This window comes from Capra hircus, chromosome 15 (genome assembly GCF_001704415.2).
Source record: "Capra hircus breed San Clemente chromosome 15, ASM170441v1, whole genome shotgun sequence".
NCBI classification, from domain to species: domain Eukaryota; kingdom Metazoa; phylum Chordata; class Mammalia; order Artiodactyla; family Bovidae; genus Capra; species Capra hircus.
In genome coordinates this window covers 43,054,644-43,072,760 of record NC_030822.1, presented here as the reverse complement: position 1 = coordinate 43,072,760, position 18,117 = coordinate 43,054,644, and the positions used below count along the sequence as shown (strand labels likewise).

The 18,117-nt window shown below is 34.5% G+C and overlaps 1 protein-coding gene across 3 annotated transcripts in view; it reads left to right on the top strand.

Annotated features, from left to right (window-relative positions):
* The window catches only part of BTBD10 (BTB domain containing 10), a 76,969-nt gene that overhangs the window by 47,855 nt on the left and 10,997 nt on the right, over positions 1–18,117 (top strand). For all 3 annotated transcript variants that reach the window (XM_005689601.3, XM_005689599.3, XM_005689598.2), the window contains 4 exons: positions 4,263–4,459; positions 6,510–6,795; positions 9,134–9,236; positions 10,692–10,812. In XM_005689601.3, the coding sequence (XP_005689658.1) occupies positions 4,306–4,459; positions 6,510–6,795; positions 9,134–9,236; positions 10,692–10,812 (664 nt within the window). In that variant the 5' untranslated portion in view covers positions 4,263–4,305. The remainder of the gene's footprint in view (positions 1–4,262; positions 4,460–6,509; positions 6,796–9,133; positions 9,237–10,691; positions 10,813–18,117) is intronic.

The window sequence follows — 18,117 nt, the reverse complement described above, 5'->3', positions numbered from 1 at the left end:
TGTCTAAAAATGCATTTCCCTTTTATTTTTGAGAGATATTTTTACAGGATATAACAATCTTAGGTTGCTAGCCGTTATCATTTTGGGTTTTATTTTTTATTAAAATGTGTTCGGGATTTGTTGTGCATGTTGCATCTGTAGGTTTGTAATTTTAATTACATTTCAAGACATTCTTCAAATGTTTTTCTTTTCCTCACCTTTCTTCCTTTGTGGACTCCATTTATACCTATATTAGGACTCTTAAAGTTGACCCATAGCTCACTTATGCTTAATTTATCCTTCTATAATGAATAGTGTATTCATTTGGGTATTTCCTACTGCAGTCTTCAAATTCATGAATCTTCTGTAATGTATACTCTTCCATTAATTCCAGATGAATGTATTTTTCTTCTCAGATACAATTTTTGTCTCTAGAAGTCTGATTTGTATCTTTTTAATATTCTGTATTTCTACATAACTTTTTGGAGGAATATGGTTATAATGACTCTTAATGTTTTTGTTTCTAATTTTAAGATGTGTGTCTAATTTTAAGATTTTCTTATTTTAAGATATTTGGGTTGGTTTTAGTTGAGGTTTTTTTCCTTCCTTTTTGCTTGCCTGGTAATTTTTAACTGGATGCCATGTATTGTGAATTTACCTTGTTTGGCTGATGGATATTTTTGTACTCCTATAAATTTTCTTGAGCTTCATTTTAGGATTTAGTTTACTTACTTGGAAACGATTTGATTCTTTCACATCTTGCTATTAGCATTCGTTGGATGTGACTAGGACAGTACTCAGTTTAGTTTAGTACTCAATTATTTCCCACTTCATAGCCACAGATTCCCCCTCTAGTGCCCTTTTATGAGGTTTTCTAGCCTCACTGTGGGGAGAGAGGGACAGGCCCTTTTCCTGGCTCTCTGCGAGTCCTGGGCAGTGTTTTCTCTAATTCTCTGAGTCCGTTGTTTCTCCAGCTTCATTAATGAGGTTTCCTCATGTGTGTGTTAATTAGTACTGGACTCTGCAGATTGCTGAGGTTTTCTCTGTGCTGCTCTTCCCTCTCTGGTATACTCTTTCCTTAGAACTCTGCCACCTATTGTCCCCAACCTCTCAGCTCTTCATCCTTAACTCAGAGTCCATCAGCTTCTGCCTGGGTTTTGCCTCTCTTGTGTTTCACTTGAGAACTCTTCTCAAGGTAGTAATTTGGGACAGTGGTTGGCCTTTGTTGTTGTTTAGTCGCTAAGTCGTGTCCAACTCTTTGCCACCCCATAGACTGTAGCCCTCCAGACACCTCTGTCTGTGGGATTTCCCAGGCTAGAATACTGGTGTGAGTTGCCATTTCCTTCTCCAGTGGATCTTCCCAACCCAGGGATTGAACCCATGTCTGCTGCATTGGCAGGCAGATTCTTTACCACTGAGCCACCAAGGAAGCCCATGGTTAGCCTTATCTGATTTGTTTTTTCATCTTCCAGGGATGACTCTTTTTTCCAAATGTCCTATGTCTTGTCATTGTTTCATATATTTTGCTTTTGGGTAGTTTCAGACAGGAAGGTAAGTTTAGTCCTTGTTTCTCTGTCTTGGCTAGAAGCAGGTATTGGGGCTGATTCACTTTTCATCTCCTTTCCTGTTCTCAATTCATGTATCCCAAACTCTTAGATGCAACATGAAGCAGAGTTATCCTCTATGAACTTGCTTGTCCTCATTTTCATTTGCACTTGTTAATTATGTTTGCCCTTAGAGTGCTTTCCTGATCTAAAATTATTTAATTAAATAGAGTAGGACATAATTAGTCTCCCATGACATCTGATTTTGAAGGTCTCATTCAGAGTACATTCCATTTGAGAATGAAAAAAAGGAACAGGAATATATTATGACACCGTTTGCATTTGTTTAATGTCTGAACAGTTTAGAAATGAAGCCAGTATTTTAGCAAAATACTTAGTGGTATTTAATCTTTCAGCTATAAAGATGTCTAGTTGAAATCCTTTTTCAATTAATCAGTTGGCTTGGTCCTTACTGAACATTTATCCTTCATTTGCCTTAGTTGTAATTGTGTTTGTATCTTATCTGTTATCAATTAGATTCATATTTAGAAAATGTGTTTATTAGTACATTTAAAACTTAGCTAGAATAATTTGAGGGTTTTTTCTAGTATATAATGCTTATTCTATTATTGTGGATTCCTTTCTTTTTCCTACTTTAGGAGATGAGTCAGAAATTCCATTGTTCCTGTTGTAAGGTTTTTAACTTAAAAGTATGATCTTTGGATTTGTTCTATTTAAAGAAAAAAATTATGTTCCAATGATGTGATCCTGCTCTGATCTTTTTCACTGGAAGGAAGGTGGGAATAGAGGGTTGTTTTGTTCTTTTTTTTCTTTCTGTAGATTTATGAGAGACAGATGACTGATAAAAACTGGTCAATTGCCTTTATTTCCTTAGAAATCACTCTTAGGGTAGATACAGAGTCAGCCTTATTTATTGTGTTTTTAGTCTGTTATAGTGAGATGATAACGATCTTCATAATGAAAGAAACCACTCAAATAACAGTGTTACAGCTAATAAATCAGAGGAGATGATCCCTGAGCACTGACTCATCAAGATTAAATTTTTAAATAATGTAGTTTTGGTGAAGGACAATAAGGTAACATCATGGAAGAGGCTACTGGAATAAATTGAAAGGATTAGCTTACAGTGTTATGAGCATATCTACTAAAATTCTATGTGACTCTGAGTACAATCTTGTGATTTTGAACTTTAATGTCATCGCCTGTTAAAACTAAATAAAGTAACATTTAGTGGGTGATTCTGTTGTGCCAGGCACATTATTGGTCAGTTTACTGATTATACCTCATTTAATCTTCATATTAAACTTAGAAAGTCAGTAGGATCTACAGTTTACAGATGAGGAAACTAAGGTTCCAAAATGTTAAGTTAGCATTCAACATGTTGAGCAATTAAGTATTAAAAGACAATTTGATTTTAAGTCTTTATTACGCTGAAGCCATGAAGTTCCTTCTATTCCTGTCTTTCTCCTGTTTCTGAAAAGCACTTAACATTTTAAAATGATGAACTATGTTATTTGCTAATAAGGTGGTAAATTTTCACCTGCCTTAGGTTAGGCTCTTTCATTTTTGTTCCTATCAGTTGTCTTACTTGCAGTGTACTTTGATTATTAAAATCTTAGCTATTTGTTTGTGCCAGGTTCACCAGCGATTTACAGTAACATCTTGTGAGATCTTAGAGCATTTATTGTCTGTCATTCATTTATTAATTGTATTTGAGATACATTTAACTATTTCATATTTTAAATTTGGGATAACATTTGAATTGTTTACATTGTTTAAATGGAATAATTCATGTATAGCTGCTGCACTTAAATCATAAGCATTCTAAGGAAGCTAATTCTATCCTGGCATGTAATAGCATTGTGCACATAGTACATATAACTTAATAAATAATTGTGTGAATGAATGCTGTCAACTAGAATATCTTAATCATCCTCAGTTATTCACTTCCCATGGGCAAATTTGTTCTATGTAAGATGTTTTAAAATTTTAGATTCTGTAACTTTATTTAGTCAGTGCTATTAGCTTTTTAGAAAAATGCTTTTCAACATTTCAGAAATGCTTTTCAAAGAGAGTTCAATCAAAATGAATTGATTGGAGTTAGCATGTATTCTTTTTTTTTTTTTAAATTACTTTTTGACAATGTTTCATGGCATGTAGAATCTTAGTCCCATGCTCCCTGCATTGGCCTTGGGGGGAGTCTTAACCACTGGCCTACCAGGGAAGTCCCTAGCATGTATTCTTATTTTATTTGGCAGCAAGACCAATTACTTTGTCCCATACCTCAGTGTTTAAGAGTTCCAGAAGCTGATGCTCACCGTCTCCTTTTCCCTTACAATCAGAAAAACCAGGAGAACACTTGAGTTATGTTTAAGAGATTTGGATGTTGTCTACTGCTATTACTACTGCTGCTAACTACTACTGCTACCTCTTCTGCCATGCTACTAACTCAACATTCAGTTAACCTTTCTGGGCTTTAGTTTTCTCATCCTTAAACAAACTGAATTGGAGTATGTGATCTTTAAAGACATAGTCTTCCAGAATTTATAAAACCTGCAAGTTTAAAATAAATTAGGTTTCAGAATTGTTAAGTGTAATAGTATTTGACTGTTGCACTTCAGAATATTAGTAGTTTTATATTAATTGGGAGTTTTTTTGGAAAGCATTTGCAATTTCATGTTCTACTTCTATGGTTAATTTTCTTTTCTAATTTATCAGCACTCCCTCACGTGTTGCTAAAGGAGCTGTTGACCACACCAAAATGAGTCTGCATGGTGCTAGTGGGGGACATGAGAGATCAAGAGATAGACGAAGGTCAAGTGACAGATCACGAGATTCATCTCATGAAAGAACAGAATCTCAGCTCACTCCTTGTATTAGAAATGTTACTTCTCCAACACGGCAGCACCATATTGGTATGTAAAATCAACTAAACTTCCCAACAGGTTTCAAAAACATGCATCTACCTTTTTTTCTTTTTCTTTTTTTTTATTTGGCTATGCTGCATGACTTGTGGGATCTTAGTTTCCTGACCATGGGTCAGACCTGGGCCCTGGCACTGAAAGCGCTGAGACCTAACCACTGGACTGCCAGGAAATTCCCAGTGCATTTACCTTTTTAAAGTAGTAATAACAGTGAATTATGCCTAATTCACAAGTAAAATTAACATCTTACTTCTTTTCAGTTGCTTCTGTTTTAACTTAGCTTGATTCTTGCTTTTTAAAAAAAATCTTACTAAATGAAACTTTAAAGTGAATTTTTTTTTCAGAGTTTGGGACAGTCTTAGAAATAATTTGAACAGCCTTTACAACTGTAATATGTAGATATAAAATTTTTTCAAGTAATTTTTATCTTGTGAGATATATAGCAGTGGTTTATTTAAAATAATATGTAGTAAATTATTGATAAGAATCCTTGTTAATCATAATAAAAAAGGAAATGAAAGAGTAACCATCATGGAGTCATTTACCTTGATTTTTGACAGTATTTTAAATTTAATTAAAAAACAGAGAAGAAAAAGCAGGGTGGAAGTAGGTTTTTTTTCCCCCTTGACTGCTCAGATCTTTATTCCTCACTACTCTTTATTATAAATGAATGCTATTCCTCCAGGTAAATACATTGTGTGACTATAAAGCACCGCTTCTTAAGTAGATGTACATAAACAATGTGAGCTTGCTGATTTTTATTTTTCCCTCAGAAGTGGCAAATTAAATATTTTGACTTACTATTTGAGGCAGTTTCTGATTACCTCATATAAATCAAAATCATATATTAGGTCTAACTATATGGAGAGATTGTCAGTATCTAAGTAGGTCTTTAAAATCAGAATAATACTAATAAGCTAAAAACCAACAAAAGTATAAATAAGAGCTGAACAGTTTGTTATATGGAAAGTTTAGTATCTGGGAAGAGAATAGGAGATATAATAAGTTATTTTATTGCTTTAGCAAATTTTACTTTTAGGGTGCTACCAACATTGTAGAAATAGGCACTACAAGGGAGGTGTCAGGGTATCTCTGGAGATACAGCAAGCCTAATTATATAACCAGTAAAGCTGTACAGAGTGTTCTAAGTAGCCTGAGTCATGAAAGAATTTGGCAAAAGCTGATGAAACTGATGAGATGGAGGTACATTTTTAGGTCACCTTTAAAGTTTAGTAATCTAATCTCTAAAGAAAACATCACAAAATCTTAGTTTTAATTTCTCTTTTGTACACTGTTGGGACAGCTAAAGAAAATTTTCTGAATTTTAACAGTGTTTCTTTATATTAAAATTGTAGGTAATAATAATATGATCCTATAAAATTTTTAGCAGTGCTTTTTTCAAAAATGAGAGTGAGAAGAAAGCAGTATATCATCAGCTATTAAACTAATTTGGTAAAACATTAAAAGTCATTTGAAAACATAAATGCTTCTTAGTGTCTGTGGTAAAAATATTTTCTTTCTTTGGTACCTTCCTTTTGTGAGATAAATTGCTTGTTTGGGGGTTTCCTTATTAATGTAGTTAAGAGTCCAAAGTTTGTACTTTGTGTTTTCAGAATAGTATTAATACTTTCAATATTTAGGACAGTTAAAATTATTGTTAATCTTTTACTGACTTTCAATGCTTGCTTATTTGACTTAGAATATTGTACTCCTTTTGTTTCTGTATATTTTTAAGTAGAGCAGTAATATAATTCAGTTTAATTTTGATCTTAGTCTGGGTCAACATTGGTTAGGTAAACGTCTTTTTTAAAAAGTCTACAAAATTAATTGTTTTAGAAAACAATGTAATGTTTTAGGTTTTATTTCTAGAAAATAAATGAAGGTTGATGATGTTCTGTGAAAATGTTATTTGAAATAAAAAACAGCAGAATTGCTATGATATAAAACTACTTTTCTAAATCACTATTTTCAAAAGATATATATGTATCTCTTGTATCTTTTAAAAGAAAATTTGCATAAATTTGTTTAACCTCTATTTCAGAACGTGAAAAAGATCACAGTTCCTCTCGTCCAAGCAGTCCTCGTCCTCAGAAAGTGTCTCCAGATGGATCCAGCAGCAGTGCTGGGAACAGCAGCAGAAACAGTAGTCAGTCAAGTTCAGATAGTAGCTGTAAGACGTCTGGGGAAATGGTATTTGTGTATGAAAATGCAAAAGAAGGAGCTCGGAATGTAAGAACATCAGAACGAGTGACACTTATAGTGGATAACACTAGATTTGTTGTAGACCCATCCATTTTTACTGCACAGCCAAATACAATGTTGGGCAGGTTTGTATTATTGTGATTCTTTGTATTATTAATAATAAGCACTTTTCCATTGCCTTTTTCTTAAATTTAAAATTTTACAGTAATTCTCTAGTAGAATACAGTGTTGCTGTTGAGCTATGGAATTTAAATAACTTGTTCAAGTTAATCCAACTAGAAATTGTAGAGGCAGATCTTGAGCTTGATTTGATTTTGAATAATGTTTGCTGTACCTAGAAATAGCAAATGCAGTAGTTAAATGAAGACAGGATACTTAAAGATCTGAAAACGTAGATTGTATTTGACAAGATGAATTTAACAGTGATGTTTCCTTCACTTGCGGCTTCCAAATTAAATCTTCAGATACAGCAGGTATCAGCATTTGGTTAGCTGAAAAGTCAGCATAAGTTATCAGTTTGATGTATTTACTTTAAAGAAATAATGTTAACAATTAGTCAGTAGAATGAAGGAGAAATAATTGTCTCAATCTGTACTGGTCTGGAGTAATAAATTAATATAAAATTTGTAGTTAAGGGAACCACATTCTAGAATTGGTAGAGACAATATGGGCTGTAGTTATGGGAACTTCAGTATAGAATTGATTTTCGAAGTGTTCAAAAGTAGGATCAAACACCTTTTAATTATAAAATTAGTGCCTTTTTTCTATTCATTCTAATATAAAATGAAGGAAACACATAAATGGAAGTTTGCATGAGGTTAAAAATGAAAACTAGAATTTTTTGCTTGGTTGCATTTGAGTAGCTATTCGGGGTACCTGTGTATGTGTGTGTGTATGATTTGTAAGTATCTCAGAATCCAGAACAAATGCCAGCATGTGACACTGTTTACATTTTGGGTAGACAAATATTTCCTTTTAACATTAGCTCTAGACTTTACATCTGTAAGGAAAAAAATGCTTGTACTCTATAGGCTTTTACATATTATTAGAAGCATAGGAAAGACTCTTTTTTAAAAATCAAAGCATGTTTATTTATTTATAAGACATTATAACAAACAGTAAAACTTTAAGGAAAGATTGTTCATGGGAGATTTTTAGAAGGATAACTTGACACTGATCATATTTTATATTTTTACCTAAAACAGTTGAAAGGCAGAAGTAGGTATTTGAAATTTTTCTTCAGCTGATAGGCTACGTTTTCTTTTAAAAATAAATCCAGAAGATTTTTTTGTTTGTGATCCATATTGATCTGAAAAGTAACTTTCCTTTTTTGTAAAAAGTTCAAGTATTTGAGAAAATTGCATGACATTTGATTCCTGAAAGACTCACTTCTTTCTTTTCCAAATCAGTGAAGGCTTCTTTTCATGTCAGTTGACTAAAGCATGTCTTTGGGAATGAAAATTAATATTCATGGGAACTGTAAAAAGCAGTTGGCATTCTTTTGAAAACTTTGAAATAAGAAAGCTTTGTTCTTAATAGGTTCTGTGTTATAAGAAAAGAGGGAACTATTTAAATTGGGAAATTGTTGAATAGGAAACTTAGATCAGCTATATTGACTTTAGTAATGATGTTGTCATTGAATTTAGAGATTCAGATTCTTTTAATCACACTTTAAAAATTTGCTTGGAAGTTAGGCATTCAGCTTTTTGTTTTGAAGGACATATTTAGCAGATTGCTTTTTTTCTAAATATTTACTGTTAAAGGGCCAACAACATGACTTGAAAGAATAGAAATTCATTTGCATCTTCTTTTTATAAAAATTAATATTATGAGCTTGTTACTTATTTAGAATCTTCATTCTTTTCTTCATTCCTCTCTACCCCAGTATTTGATTGCTTATTTTTCAGTTCTAGGATGCCAGTGTAAGAGTTCTGTGCAGGATTTGTTACATTTATAGTTTTGTGAAAAGTAAAATAACCTAATCTGCCTATACTTATTTTACTTTTTTCTAGTTTAGATTACCATACATGCTACTTAATAGACTAACATTGCATTGAAGATAGTAGTTTCCCCTTTCTCCCTCTCTCCCTCTTCTCTCTCTTTCATTTTTTTCTTTGTCTGGACAAAATTAGTATAAGAATCTCTCCTAGGTTGATTTGTTGTTTTTTTTTTTCACCCCTGAAGAAAAGGAACTGGAAAGTTATTTAGGTTTTGAATCTTATTAATTGATTTTATTTTCTTATGGGGAATCTTTACTACTGTTTCCTCCCACAAAAAAATTTTTTTATAATCCTTCATTTATCACATTTGCCAGAATAAACGTCTGATAAATATTCATGGGCTAATTTAATGATATAACTTAATGCTAAACTTATAATTCCTTTTTACTTTTGTACATGAAAACAATTTTCTCTTTTGAAAGGATAGCCTGTTGATTTATTTCTCAATTACTTGCTACCATAGGATGTTTGGATCTGGCAGAGAACATAACTTTACACGTCCTAATGAGAAGGGAGAGTATGAAGTGGCAGAAGGAATTGGCTCGACAGTATTTCGAGCAATCCTGGTAAGTGCTGTTTCTTGTGTGTATTGATTGGGTCAGTTGACCCTTTCTCGGTAGGTACTTAGACTGAAAGCAGAATTGTATTTGGATATCACTATGGAAGTATCCAGTGTATTTTTTAATATCATTTAATTCATTTTCTTTTGGTATGCAAATATAGCATGATAAAAATAAAGGAATTTTATAACTTTTGCAAAAATAAGAGGGGATGATTCATCTCTTAGGTCTGCATAGGCAGCTCTTTCAAGGGTTTAGTGGTAACCTTTCTATAGTCAGACGACTCCATTTTCCCTAATTCTATTAAGTACAAGAAGTTGATAATTTTTTGCTGTCACAATAAATGTGGCTACTGGAATTCTAATGTTTTGTTGCATATAACTAGTGGTGGACACTTAGGAACGTTTGAAAGTCAGCTCTAAAATGTATTTCCTATCGTTTTTTATTAAAACTTAATTTTTTAACCTATTTTGAGAAATATTTGAATTAGTACTACAGTCACTAGTTGTGATTTTAATCAGTGATAAAGGTTTGATTTATAGCGTGTGACAGTTTATTTCACAGTTTGAAAATATGGTTTCCTTAAATAGTTTTGTGGGAAGAGGAGAGGGAGAATCCTGAGGTACAAGACAGGAAAAGTAGTTGATCATGATCAGTACTAACAAGTACTGGAAAAGTACCAGAAGATGTCTTGGTTGATTCATGTAGCAACTTCAGAAATGGTGTTAACTGTGGCTCTGAACATCAAGAAGCTTGAGGCAGATCTTAATTTTTTGAGAAGTGCTTTTTCAGTTGCCCATACTTCCATTTGTCCCCTAATGGTATTGACTCAGCTATGGAGTAACTTATCTGTAGCTCTGGGCCAGCCCCTAATAGCGTTTCAAGTAGATTTTGGAAGTAATAGCTGTTATTGTTTGTACTGATGTGGGAAATACCAAAGAACAGTATTTGGAAGAAGAATAATTGTGTGTTCTGTTTCCATATATTTGAATACTTGGAAATGATTTTGAAGTTCCTTACTAAAAGCCTCAAGTTTTGCTCAATTCTCTAGGTAATATTTAAGGTAATGTAAAGTATATCATTTAACTTCCTTAAAATTTCTTTAAAAAATATAGGGTAGGTATGTAGACAAATAACTTGTAAGGGGGGAATACATGTGAATTAGCATGGTACAGTAGAGAGAAGAGATGCATAAATAATGAGGAGACACGGGTTCTAACTTTATCTCTCTTGTTAAATAATTTAATAACTGGATGAGTCAGTGAATCCATTTGGACATATTTTTCCTGTCAGTAAAGTGAAAAAGTGGTTAGGTGAACTGAGGTCCTACCTAACTTTAAAATTCCACAATTCAGAAATCTCAAGAGTATCACAATTTTAAAAAATTGTATCAGCCCAATCTTAAATATACAATTTGTCTACCTTGTGCATTCTTTTATGCATTCTTTATTTTTTTTCCAGGATTATTATAAAACAGGAATAATCCGTTGTCCTGATGGCATATCTATTCCTGAATTGAGAGAAGCTTGTGACTATCTTTGTATCTCTTTCGAATATAGTACTATCAAATGTCGAGATCTCAGTAAGTATGATGTTTTGTGTGTGAGTGGTTTGTAGAGTTACAATGTATTGGAATGAACTACCTGAAATAGTGCTATTTACCTAGACTTCAAGTATTTGTTTAATTGAATTCTAAAACACAAATACCGTGAAGATTATTTATGAAAGTCCACAGAGATCGTTTGGTGCAATTTTCCAAAACTTTCTTTCAACTTAATTTTTTTTGTTTGTAGAGTCTCCCATATTTATGCTTCTATTTGTTCTTCCTCTGTCATTTTTTGCCAGTCTGTATCTTCCAGCTTGGTAGCCCTGACTTTGTCCAAGTGTGTATTTGGCTTCACTCCTCAGATCACATCAACCAAGAATTTATAATTTCTTCTTGTATTTGCCATGTAATATAACATCCTAAGCAACTATGGAATATACAAATCATTCTCAATAAGAGTATTTGTCATTAAAGATCTTAGATTGAATACCAATTACCAGCCCTCATTTATACAAAGAATTAAATAGCTTTATTCAGGAACTTCAAATATAGTCTTCGAGCAAGTCTAGAACTTTGGAAATCCTAACTCTTTGATTGATATTTTCCTGTCATGCTACCCCCCGGCCCCCATGCCCATCCCCTTTACTGTTATATTATGCCTAAGAAAAAAAGGTGATTATACACAGAAAATTCAAAATGTATATGAAAATTATCAAATGTTGACTTGGTTATTAAGCGGTTGGAAAAGCTCAGAAGAAGGAGATGTCATTGTGGGCCAGTAGGATTAGGGAAGAGTTCAGAGGAGACAGGTTGTAAAGAGTGAACAGGAATGATTTAGCAAGAGTAGAGTAGGAAGGTTAGGGGATTACAGACATGAGTGGTATACTTTGGAAATAACCTATATAAGAGAAGGAGATGAGAATAAATATGGGGGGCCAGATTGTGAAGGTCTTAATATTACATTTTATGCTGTATAATGTGGGAAGCCATTGTAAAACTTTGCTACCTGTGGTTATAGATGTATGTTAGTCCCAAGTATATGGTTATGTTTACTTCATTACCTAAATGTAACACTAGCTTAGCAAAGTGGGGCCATACTTTCTGAAACATTGGTGTGTTAGAGATTGGAAATGGGAAACTTGTAGAGCATCTATTATATATTTAAATATAGCTGTCCTTCATGCTTAATTATGGTCTAACTTCTTGAAAATGAGTGGTCCTTATTAGGTCTGTCAAGTACCAGTTTTTCTTTGTTTGGCCAAATATCCTTTTAAAGTCTCCATAAAAATATCAGTAGGTGAGACAAAGAAGATTAGATGGTCCACCTCTGAGTCCATTTCTATATAAATGATATTTAAAAGTTTAAAACCAAATAGTTGGAGAGCTGAAGCATACAGCTGTAAAGTTGAACAAATTTGCTGTCTTTTCACATCTTAAAAAATGTTTTTTGTTGAAATCAGGAGCATTATTCTAATTTATAAATTCTTGACTTCATAAAACCTTCTATAAAGGTTTTGTGTTTTTTAATTCATGGGAACATTTTAATTTAATTGCATATGACTAAATGTTGAATTTTGGTGACTGTCAGATTAAAAAGACACTAGAATTCCTTAAAGATAAATGGATTTTAGTTCTGTAATCCTTTGGACATTGTTTACCTTGTCATCACTATTAAATATCATTTACTTGTTACAAAATTAGCAATTCTCATAGACTTTATTAAAAGAATACTATATAGAATCTGAAGAGATAGAAACGGTCTTGTAAAATATGAAAGTGTACTGTAGGAGTAGACTTGAGTCCAAAAATGATTTTTATCCTGGAAATATGTGCTTTTACTGAATATTGTAATGGTACTTTATACTAAAATGTCTGTTTATCTCTTACTTAAAATTATAAAAGTACTCAGTGTATTGAATATATTGAATACAGCATCCTGGATTTCTTGGGCAAGTTACTTAAAACCTTATTTCTTAGTTGCCTTATCTTTAAAATGGGAGACTAATATTACTTACCTCACAGGGTTGTTTTGAAGATTAAATGGATAGTGCTTGACACATAAGAGCTTTCCAGGTGGTTCAGTGGTAAAAAAAAAATTTGCCTGCCATTGCAGGAGAAGGAGGAGATGTGGGTTCAATCCCTGGGTCAGGAAGATCTGCTGGAGGAGGAAATGGAAACCCACTCTAGTATTCTTGCCTAGAAAATCCTAGGGACAGAGGAGCCTGGTGGGCTACAGCCCATGGGATTGCAGAGTCGGACATGACTTAGCGACTAAGTGTGCATTCACGCTTGACCCATAGTGTTAGATAAGGGTTTGCTTTAAAAAAAAAAGAGCAAAATTAGGAAATAAGGTAAAGTAAAATAAAAATAATAAAGGATCATATCACACATTCTGTTTTGTATTTCCACATGAAAATATATTGTGAATAACTATATTAGAAGATATCCTTTAGTAACAACTTATTCAATGGTTTACATAGTTATTGCTCATTTCTACATTTTTATTGAATGCTCATTTTATACCAAATACTAGGTATGTAAAAGGAAACAAAAAAAGACAAGATCCCTTCTCTTGTGATGCTTGCAATGTAGTGGAAAAAGCAGATAAGTAAATTATATTGTGTTAGAGGAAGAATGGGGTACTAGATGAGCATGTATGAGCTGTATTTAACTCAGGGCTTGAGGAAGCTTTCTGGAGGAGAGGGAATAGGAAGTGTGTTTCAGGCAGAAGGAATGCTATGTTTGGAGGCAACTAGGCTTTGATTTCTTCATTGTCCTCATTATCTTCCCAGGCAAGCACTGTAATCCAGAAGAGGTTTTGAGAACCAGGGCTGAACTCAGGAATGAAGGCCTGGGGCTAAGAGAAATGAAAATACAATGTCCCAGGTGAAATTGGTATTTGTTCAGTCTCTAAGTTGTGTCCTACTCATTGTGACCCCGTGGACTGCAACACGCCAGGCTTCCCTGTCCTCCACTGGATTTTGCTTAAATTCTTGTCTGTGTCGTTGGTGATGCCATCCAACTATCTCATTCTCTTAAACCCCCTTCTCCTACTGCCCTCAGTCCTTAGCCTCGGGGAATTTTCCAATGAGTTGTCTCATCACATCAGGTGGCCAAAGTATTGGAGCTTCAGCATAAGTCCTTCCAGTGAATATTCAGGGTTGATTTCCTTTAGGATTGACTGGTTTGATCTCCTTGCTGTCCAAGGGACTCTCAAGAGTCTTCGCCAGCACCACAATTCCAAAGCATCGATTCTCAGTGCTTAGCCTTCTTTATGATCAACTGTCACATCCAAACACAGCTACTGGAAAGCCTTAGCTTTGACTATTCGGACATTTGTTGGCACGGTGATGTCTCTGCTTTTTAATGCCCTGTCTAGGTTTGTCATAGCTTTCCTTTTAATTTCCTTTTAATTTCATGGCTGCAGTCACCATCCACAGTGATTTTTGGTGCCCAAGAAAATATAATCCGTCACTGTTTCTACTTTTTCCCCACATATTTGCCATAAAGTGATGGGACTGGATGCCATGAGCTTAGCTTTTTGAAAGTAGTGTGGAAAATGAAATTTAAACTTTGCAAAAGGACAAGTTCAGAAGGCCTAGGAAGAAAGGCACCACCCTTGTGGTGGACAGTGGGATTACAAATGAACATCAAAAACTGAAGTTACATTTAATTTAGTTTAAGAAAGGATATTAAGAGGCAGAGACTACTTTTGGAGTCACAGAAATAGAGACACTGAAACAACAGACACTTGTATGTTTTCTCTTTGTCTTTCTCTGTCTTGCCCTTATTTTCAGTTTATAGCATTAAATCAGTTGAATTTGAGGATGGGGACTATACCTTTTTTTTTTAATTTTTTAATTATTATTATTTTGGGGGGACTATACCTTTTCACTCTGTCTGTAGTGTCAGGCACATAGTAAGGACTCAATAAACATTTGTTGAATGAATAAACTCTTTTATCCCCTCATGCATTTATAAGACACTTTTCCCCTTATTGTCTTCTCTAGTATCATTAGTCTTCCCCTCTTTATAAAGTAATCCTCAGGCTTAAACATACTCCAGTCTGACCTGTGTCTGTTGTAGGCATTCAAAAATACATCATTTGAAAATTTTTGAGCTTTACATTGATTCTTTGAAGTTATTTTTTGGTAAGAATTAGCAGAACTCTATTAGCCTTTGCCCTGCTTCATTTTGCACTCAAAGGCCAAACTTGCCTGTTACTCCAGATATCTGTTGACTTCCTACTTTTGCATTCCAGTCCTCTAAGATGAAAAGGACATCTTGTTTTGGTGTTAGTTCTAGAAGGTCTTATAGGTCTTCATAGAACTGTTCAACTTCAGCTTCTTTGGCATTAGTGGCTGGGGCATAGACTTGGCTTATTGTGATATTGAATGGTTTGCCTTGGAAACAAACTGAGATCATTCTGTTACTTTTGAGACTGCACCCAAATTCTGCATTTCATACTCTTTTGTACTGTATCTTGCTCTTTGGAAGAAAAACCATGACAAACCTAGACAGCATATTAAAAAGCAGAGATATTACTTTGCCAACAGAGGTCCGTATAGTCAAAGTTATAGTCAAAGCTATGGTTTTTCCAGTAGTCAAGTACAGATGTGAGAGCTGGGCCGTAAAGAAGGCTGAGTGCTGAAGAACTGTTGCTTTTGAACTGTGGTGTTGGAGAAGACTCTTGAGAGTCCCTTGGGCTGCAAGGAGATCAATCAATCCTAAAGGAAATCAACCCTAAATATTCATTGGAAGGATTGATGCTGAAGCTGAAGCTTCAATACTTTGCCCACCTGATGGGAAGAGCCAACTCATTGGAAAATACACTAATGCTGGGAAAGATTGAAGGCAGGAGGAGTAGGGGGCAACAGAGGATGAGATGGTTGGATGGCATCACTGGCTCAGTAGACATGAATTTGAGAAGCTCAGGAAGATGGTGAAGGACCGGGAGGCCTGGCATGCTGCAGTCCATGGGGTTGCAAAGAGTCAGACACTACTGGGTGACTGGACAGTGACAACAAGAATTAACACATTTATTATACTGCTTCCTATTCCAACTACTATGTCTTTCCATTTATTCAGTTTTCTTTTGTGTCTTCTGCAGTGGTCTAAGTTTATTCTTTGATAATTTGTATTTTTGTTACTGTTATGTGTAGAATATGTTCAGATTTTCTAGCTGCTAGCATAAAAGAAAATTATTGAATTTTCTATATTTGTGTTTAGCCACCTAACTGAGAAGGAAATGGCAACCCACTCCAGTACTCTTGCCTGGAAAATTCCATGGACTGAGGAGCCTGGTAGGCTACAGTCCATGGGGTTGCAAAGAGTCGGACACGACCGAGCGACTTCACTTTCACCTAACTGAACTCTGCTTATTTCTAGTAGTTTTTCAGTTGTTTCTTACATATTCTTGGTAGATAATTGACCCTTTTGTAAGTAAAACTTTTTATATCTTTTTGTCTTGCTGAATTGACTATAATATTTTGAACAATGTTAAATTAGTGGTAAATCTGGTATCTGTCTTTAAAGGCATTTCCTTTAGGTTTCACTGTTTTTTTTCCTTGACTCTTTCTTCAATACTCTGGCCCTTTGACATCCTTCTTTAGATCTTCTGCTAATTTTTTTTTCTCACCTGCTTCCTGATCATTTATACCTTGAATGTGTTCCTTGCCAACAGTTTTGTCTTCAGCTACCTTCGCTCTTACAGAATCTATACACTTAAATCTAAGTAATGCCATTCGTCACTGGGACTTCAGATATTACCTATACACCATAGTTATCCAGCTCTTTATCTCTTAATTCCTGTGTACCAGTTTTATGTTTCTAGTATACTGTTTAACTTCTGTAACTTTTTTCCCTTCTTAATCAGGCTTTCAGTGAGTTTCATATAGTACATATAGTGATGAACAAGAAAGACTTTGTCCCTGTATTTATGGAGTTTACAGTTTAGCGGGGAAGACAGGCATTCAAGAAGTAATGAAAAGCTGTGAAAATAGAGTAAAGAAGTGAGATACTATGACAGAATTACCACAGAATACTATGGTAAAGGGGCTATGGAAGATCATTATCTGACTCAGTGACATTAAAGCTGAGACTTAAGGGAATGGGAAGGAGAGTGAGACAGTCTCCAGGCAGCAGAAATGGTATTTGCAGAGGCTTTCAGGTTTGAAGGAATATGACATGCTTAAGGTCCTGGAAGAAGGGAAGTATGGCTAGATTGGAAGAGATAGTGTTTGAGTGATGAGACATAAGGCCAGAGGATAGGGAGAAACAAAACTAGTTAAGTGTTTTATTAACTGTTCATTCTGTACCAAGTCCTGTGCTAAGTTTGGGGGATGCAGCAGGAGCAAACCAGGCAAAACTTCCTGTTCTAATGGAACTCTCACTCTTTCGGGGGACACAGCCAACAGACGAGGTAAGCAAGTAACATGAACAAATAACATGTGATATGATAGACAGTGATATGTGCTGAGGAGGGAGAAGAAAGGCAGAGGGATAAAGAGTAGTTTGAGAGGCCTTCATTGCAGAGGAAAATTGAAGTAAATTTCAGGCAGAGGTTAACAGTGAGAGCAAGTGTTGAAGCAGTTTGCCTGGTAAGTTCGAGAGCAGCAAAGAGGAGTTGGAGTAGAGTGAGTGAGGGTGTCAGTAGTGGGAAATGAGGTGGCATAGGGCCTTTATCTTCTGACTTTACTGAGTGAGATAGGAAGCCATCAAAGGCTTTTAACAGAGAAGTGATATGATCTATAAGGATGCCATGTTTTACCATTTCATGGGCACACTGTTCACACAGAATTCACTGATTAGAGTCATGCAGTGGTGTATTCCTGATGTGATATATATTTTAAAAGAACCACTCTTGGCTCTTGGGTTGGAGATGGACTGCAGGGGGAACTAAGGTAGACACAAAGAGGGAATTAGGAAACTGTTATCATAATTTAGGTAAGAGATGATGGTGGCTTAAATTAAGGTGGAAGCAATGCGAAATGATCAAATTCTGAATATATTGGATGGGAGAGTTGTAAGGATTTACTTGTTGATTTGAATATGAGGCTGAAAAGAGAGAATAGTACTTAAACTATCTAGAAGTATGGAGTTAACCATTGATTGAAATGGGGGAAGACTTCATGGGGGCAAATACTTAAAAGCTTGGCTTTGGACCTAAGTTTGAAATACCTGTTAGACATTCAAGTGGAAATGCTGAGCAGAACATTAGGTATACATGTCTAAAGAGAGAAATGTGGACTAGATACTTATATGTGGGAGTCATCAGAATTTAAAATATTTTTCTTTAAATACTATCAATAGTATTTAAAGAAAAAAATTTTTTTCAAGTAT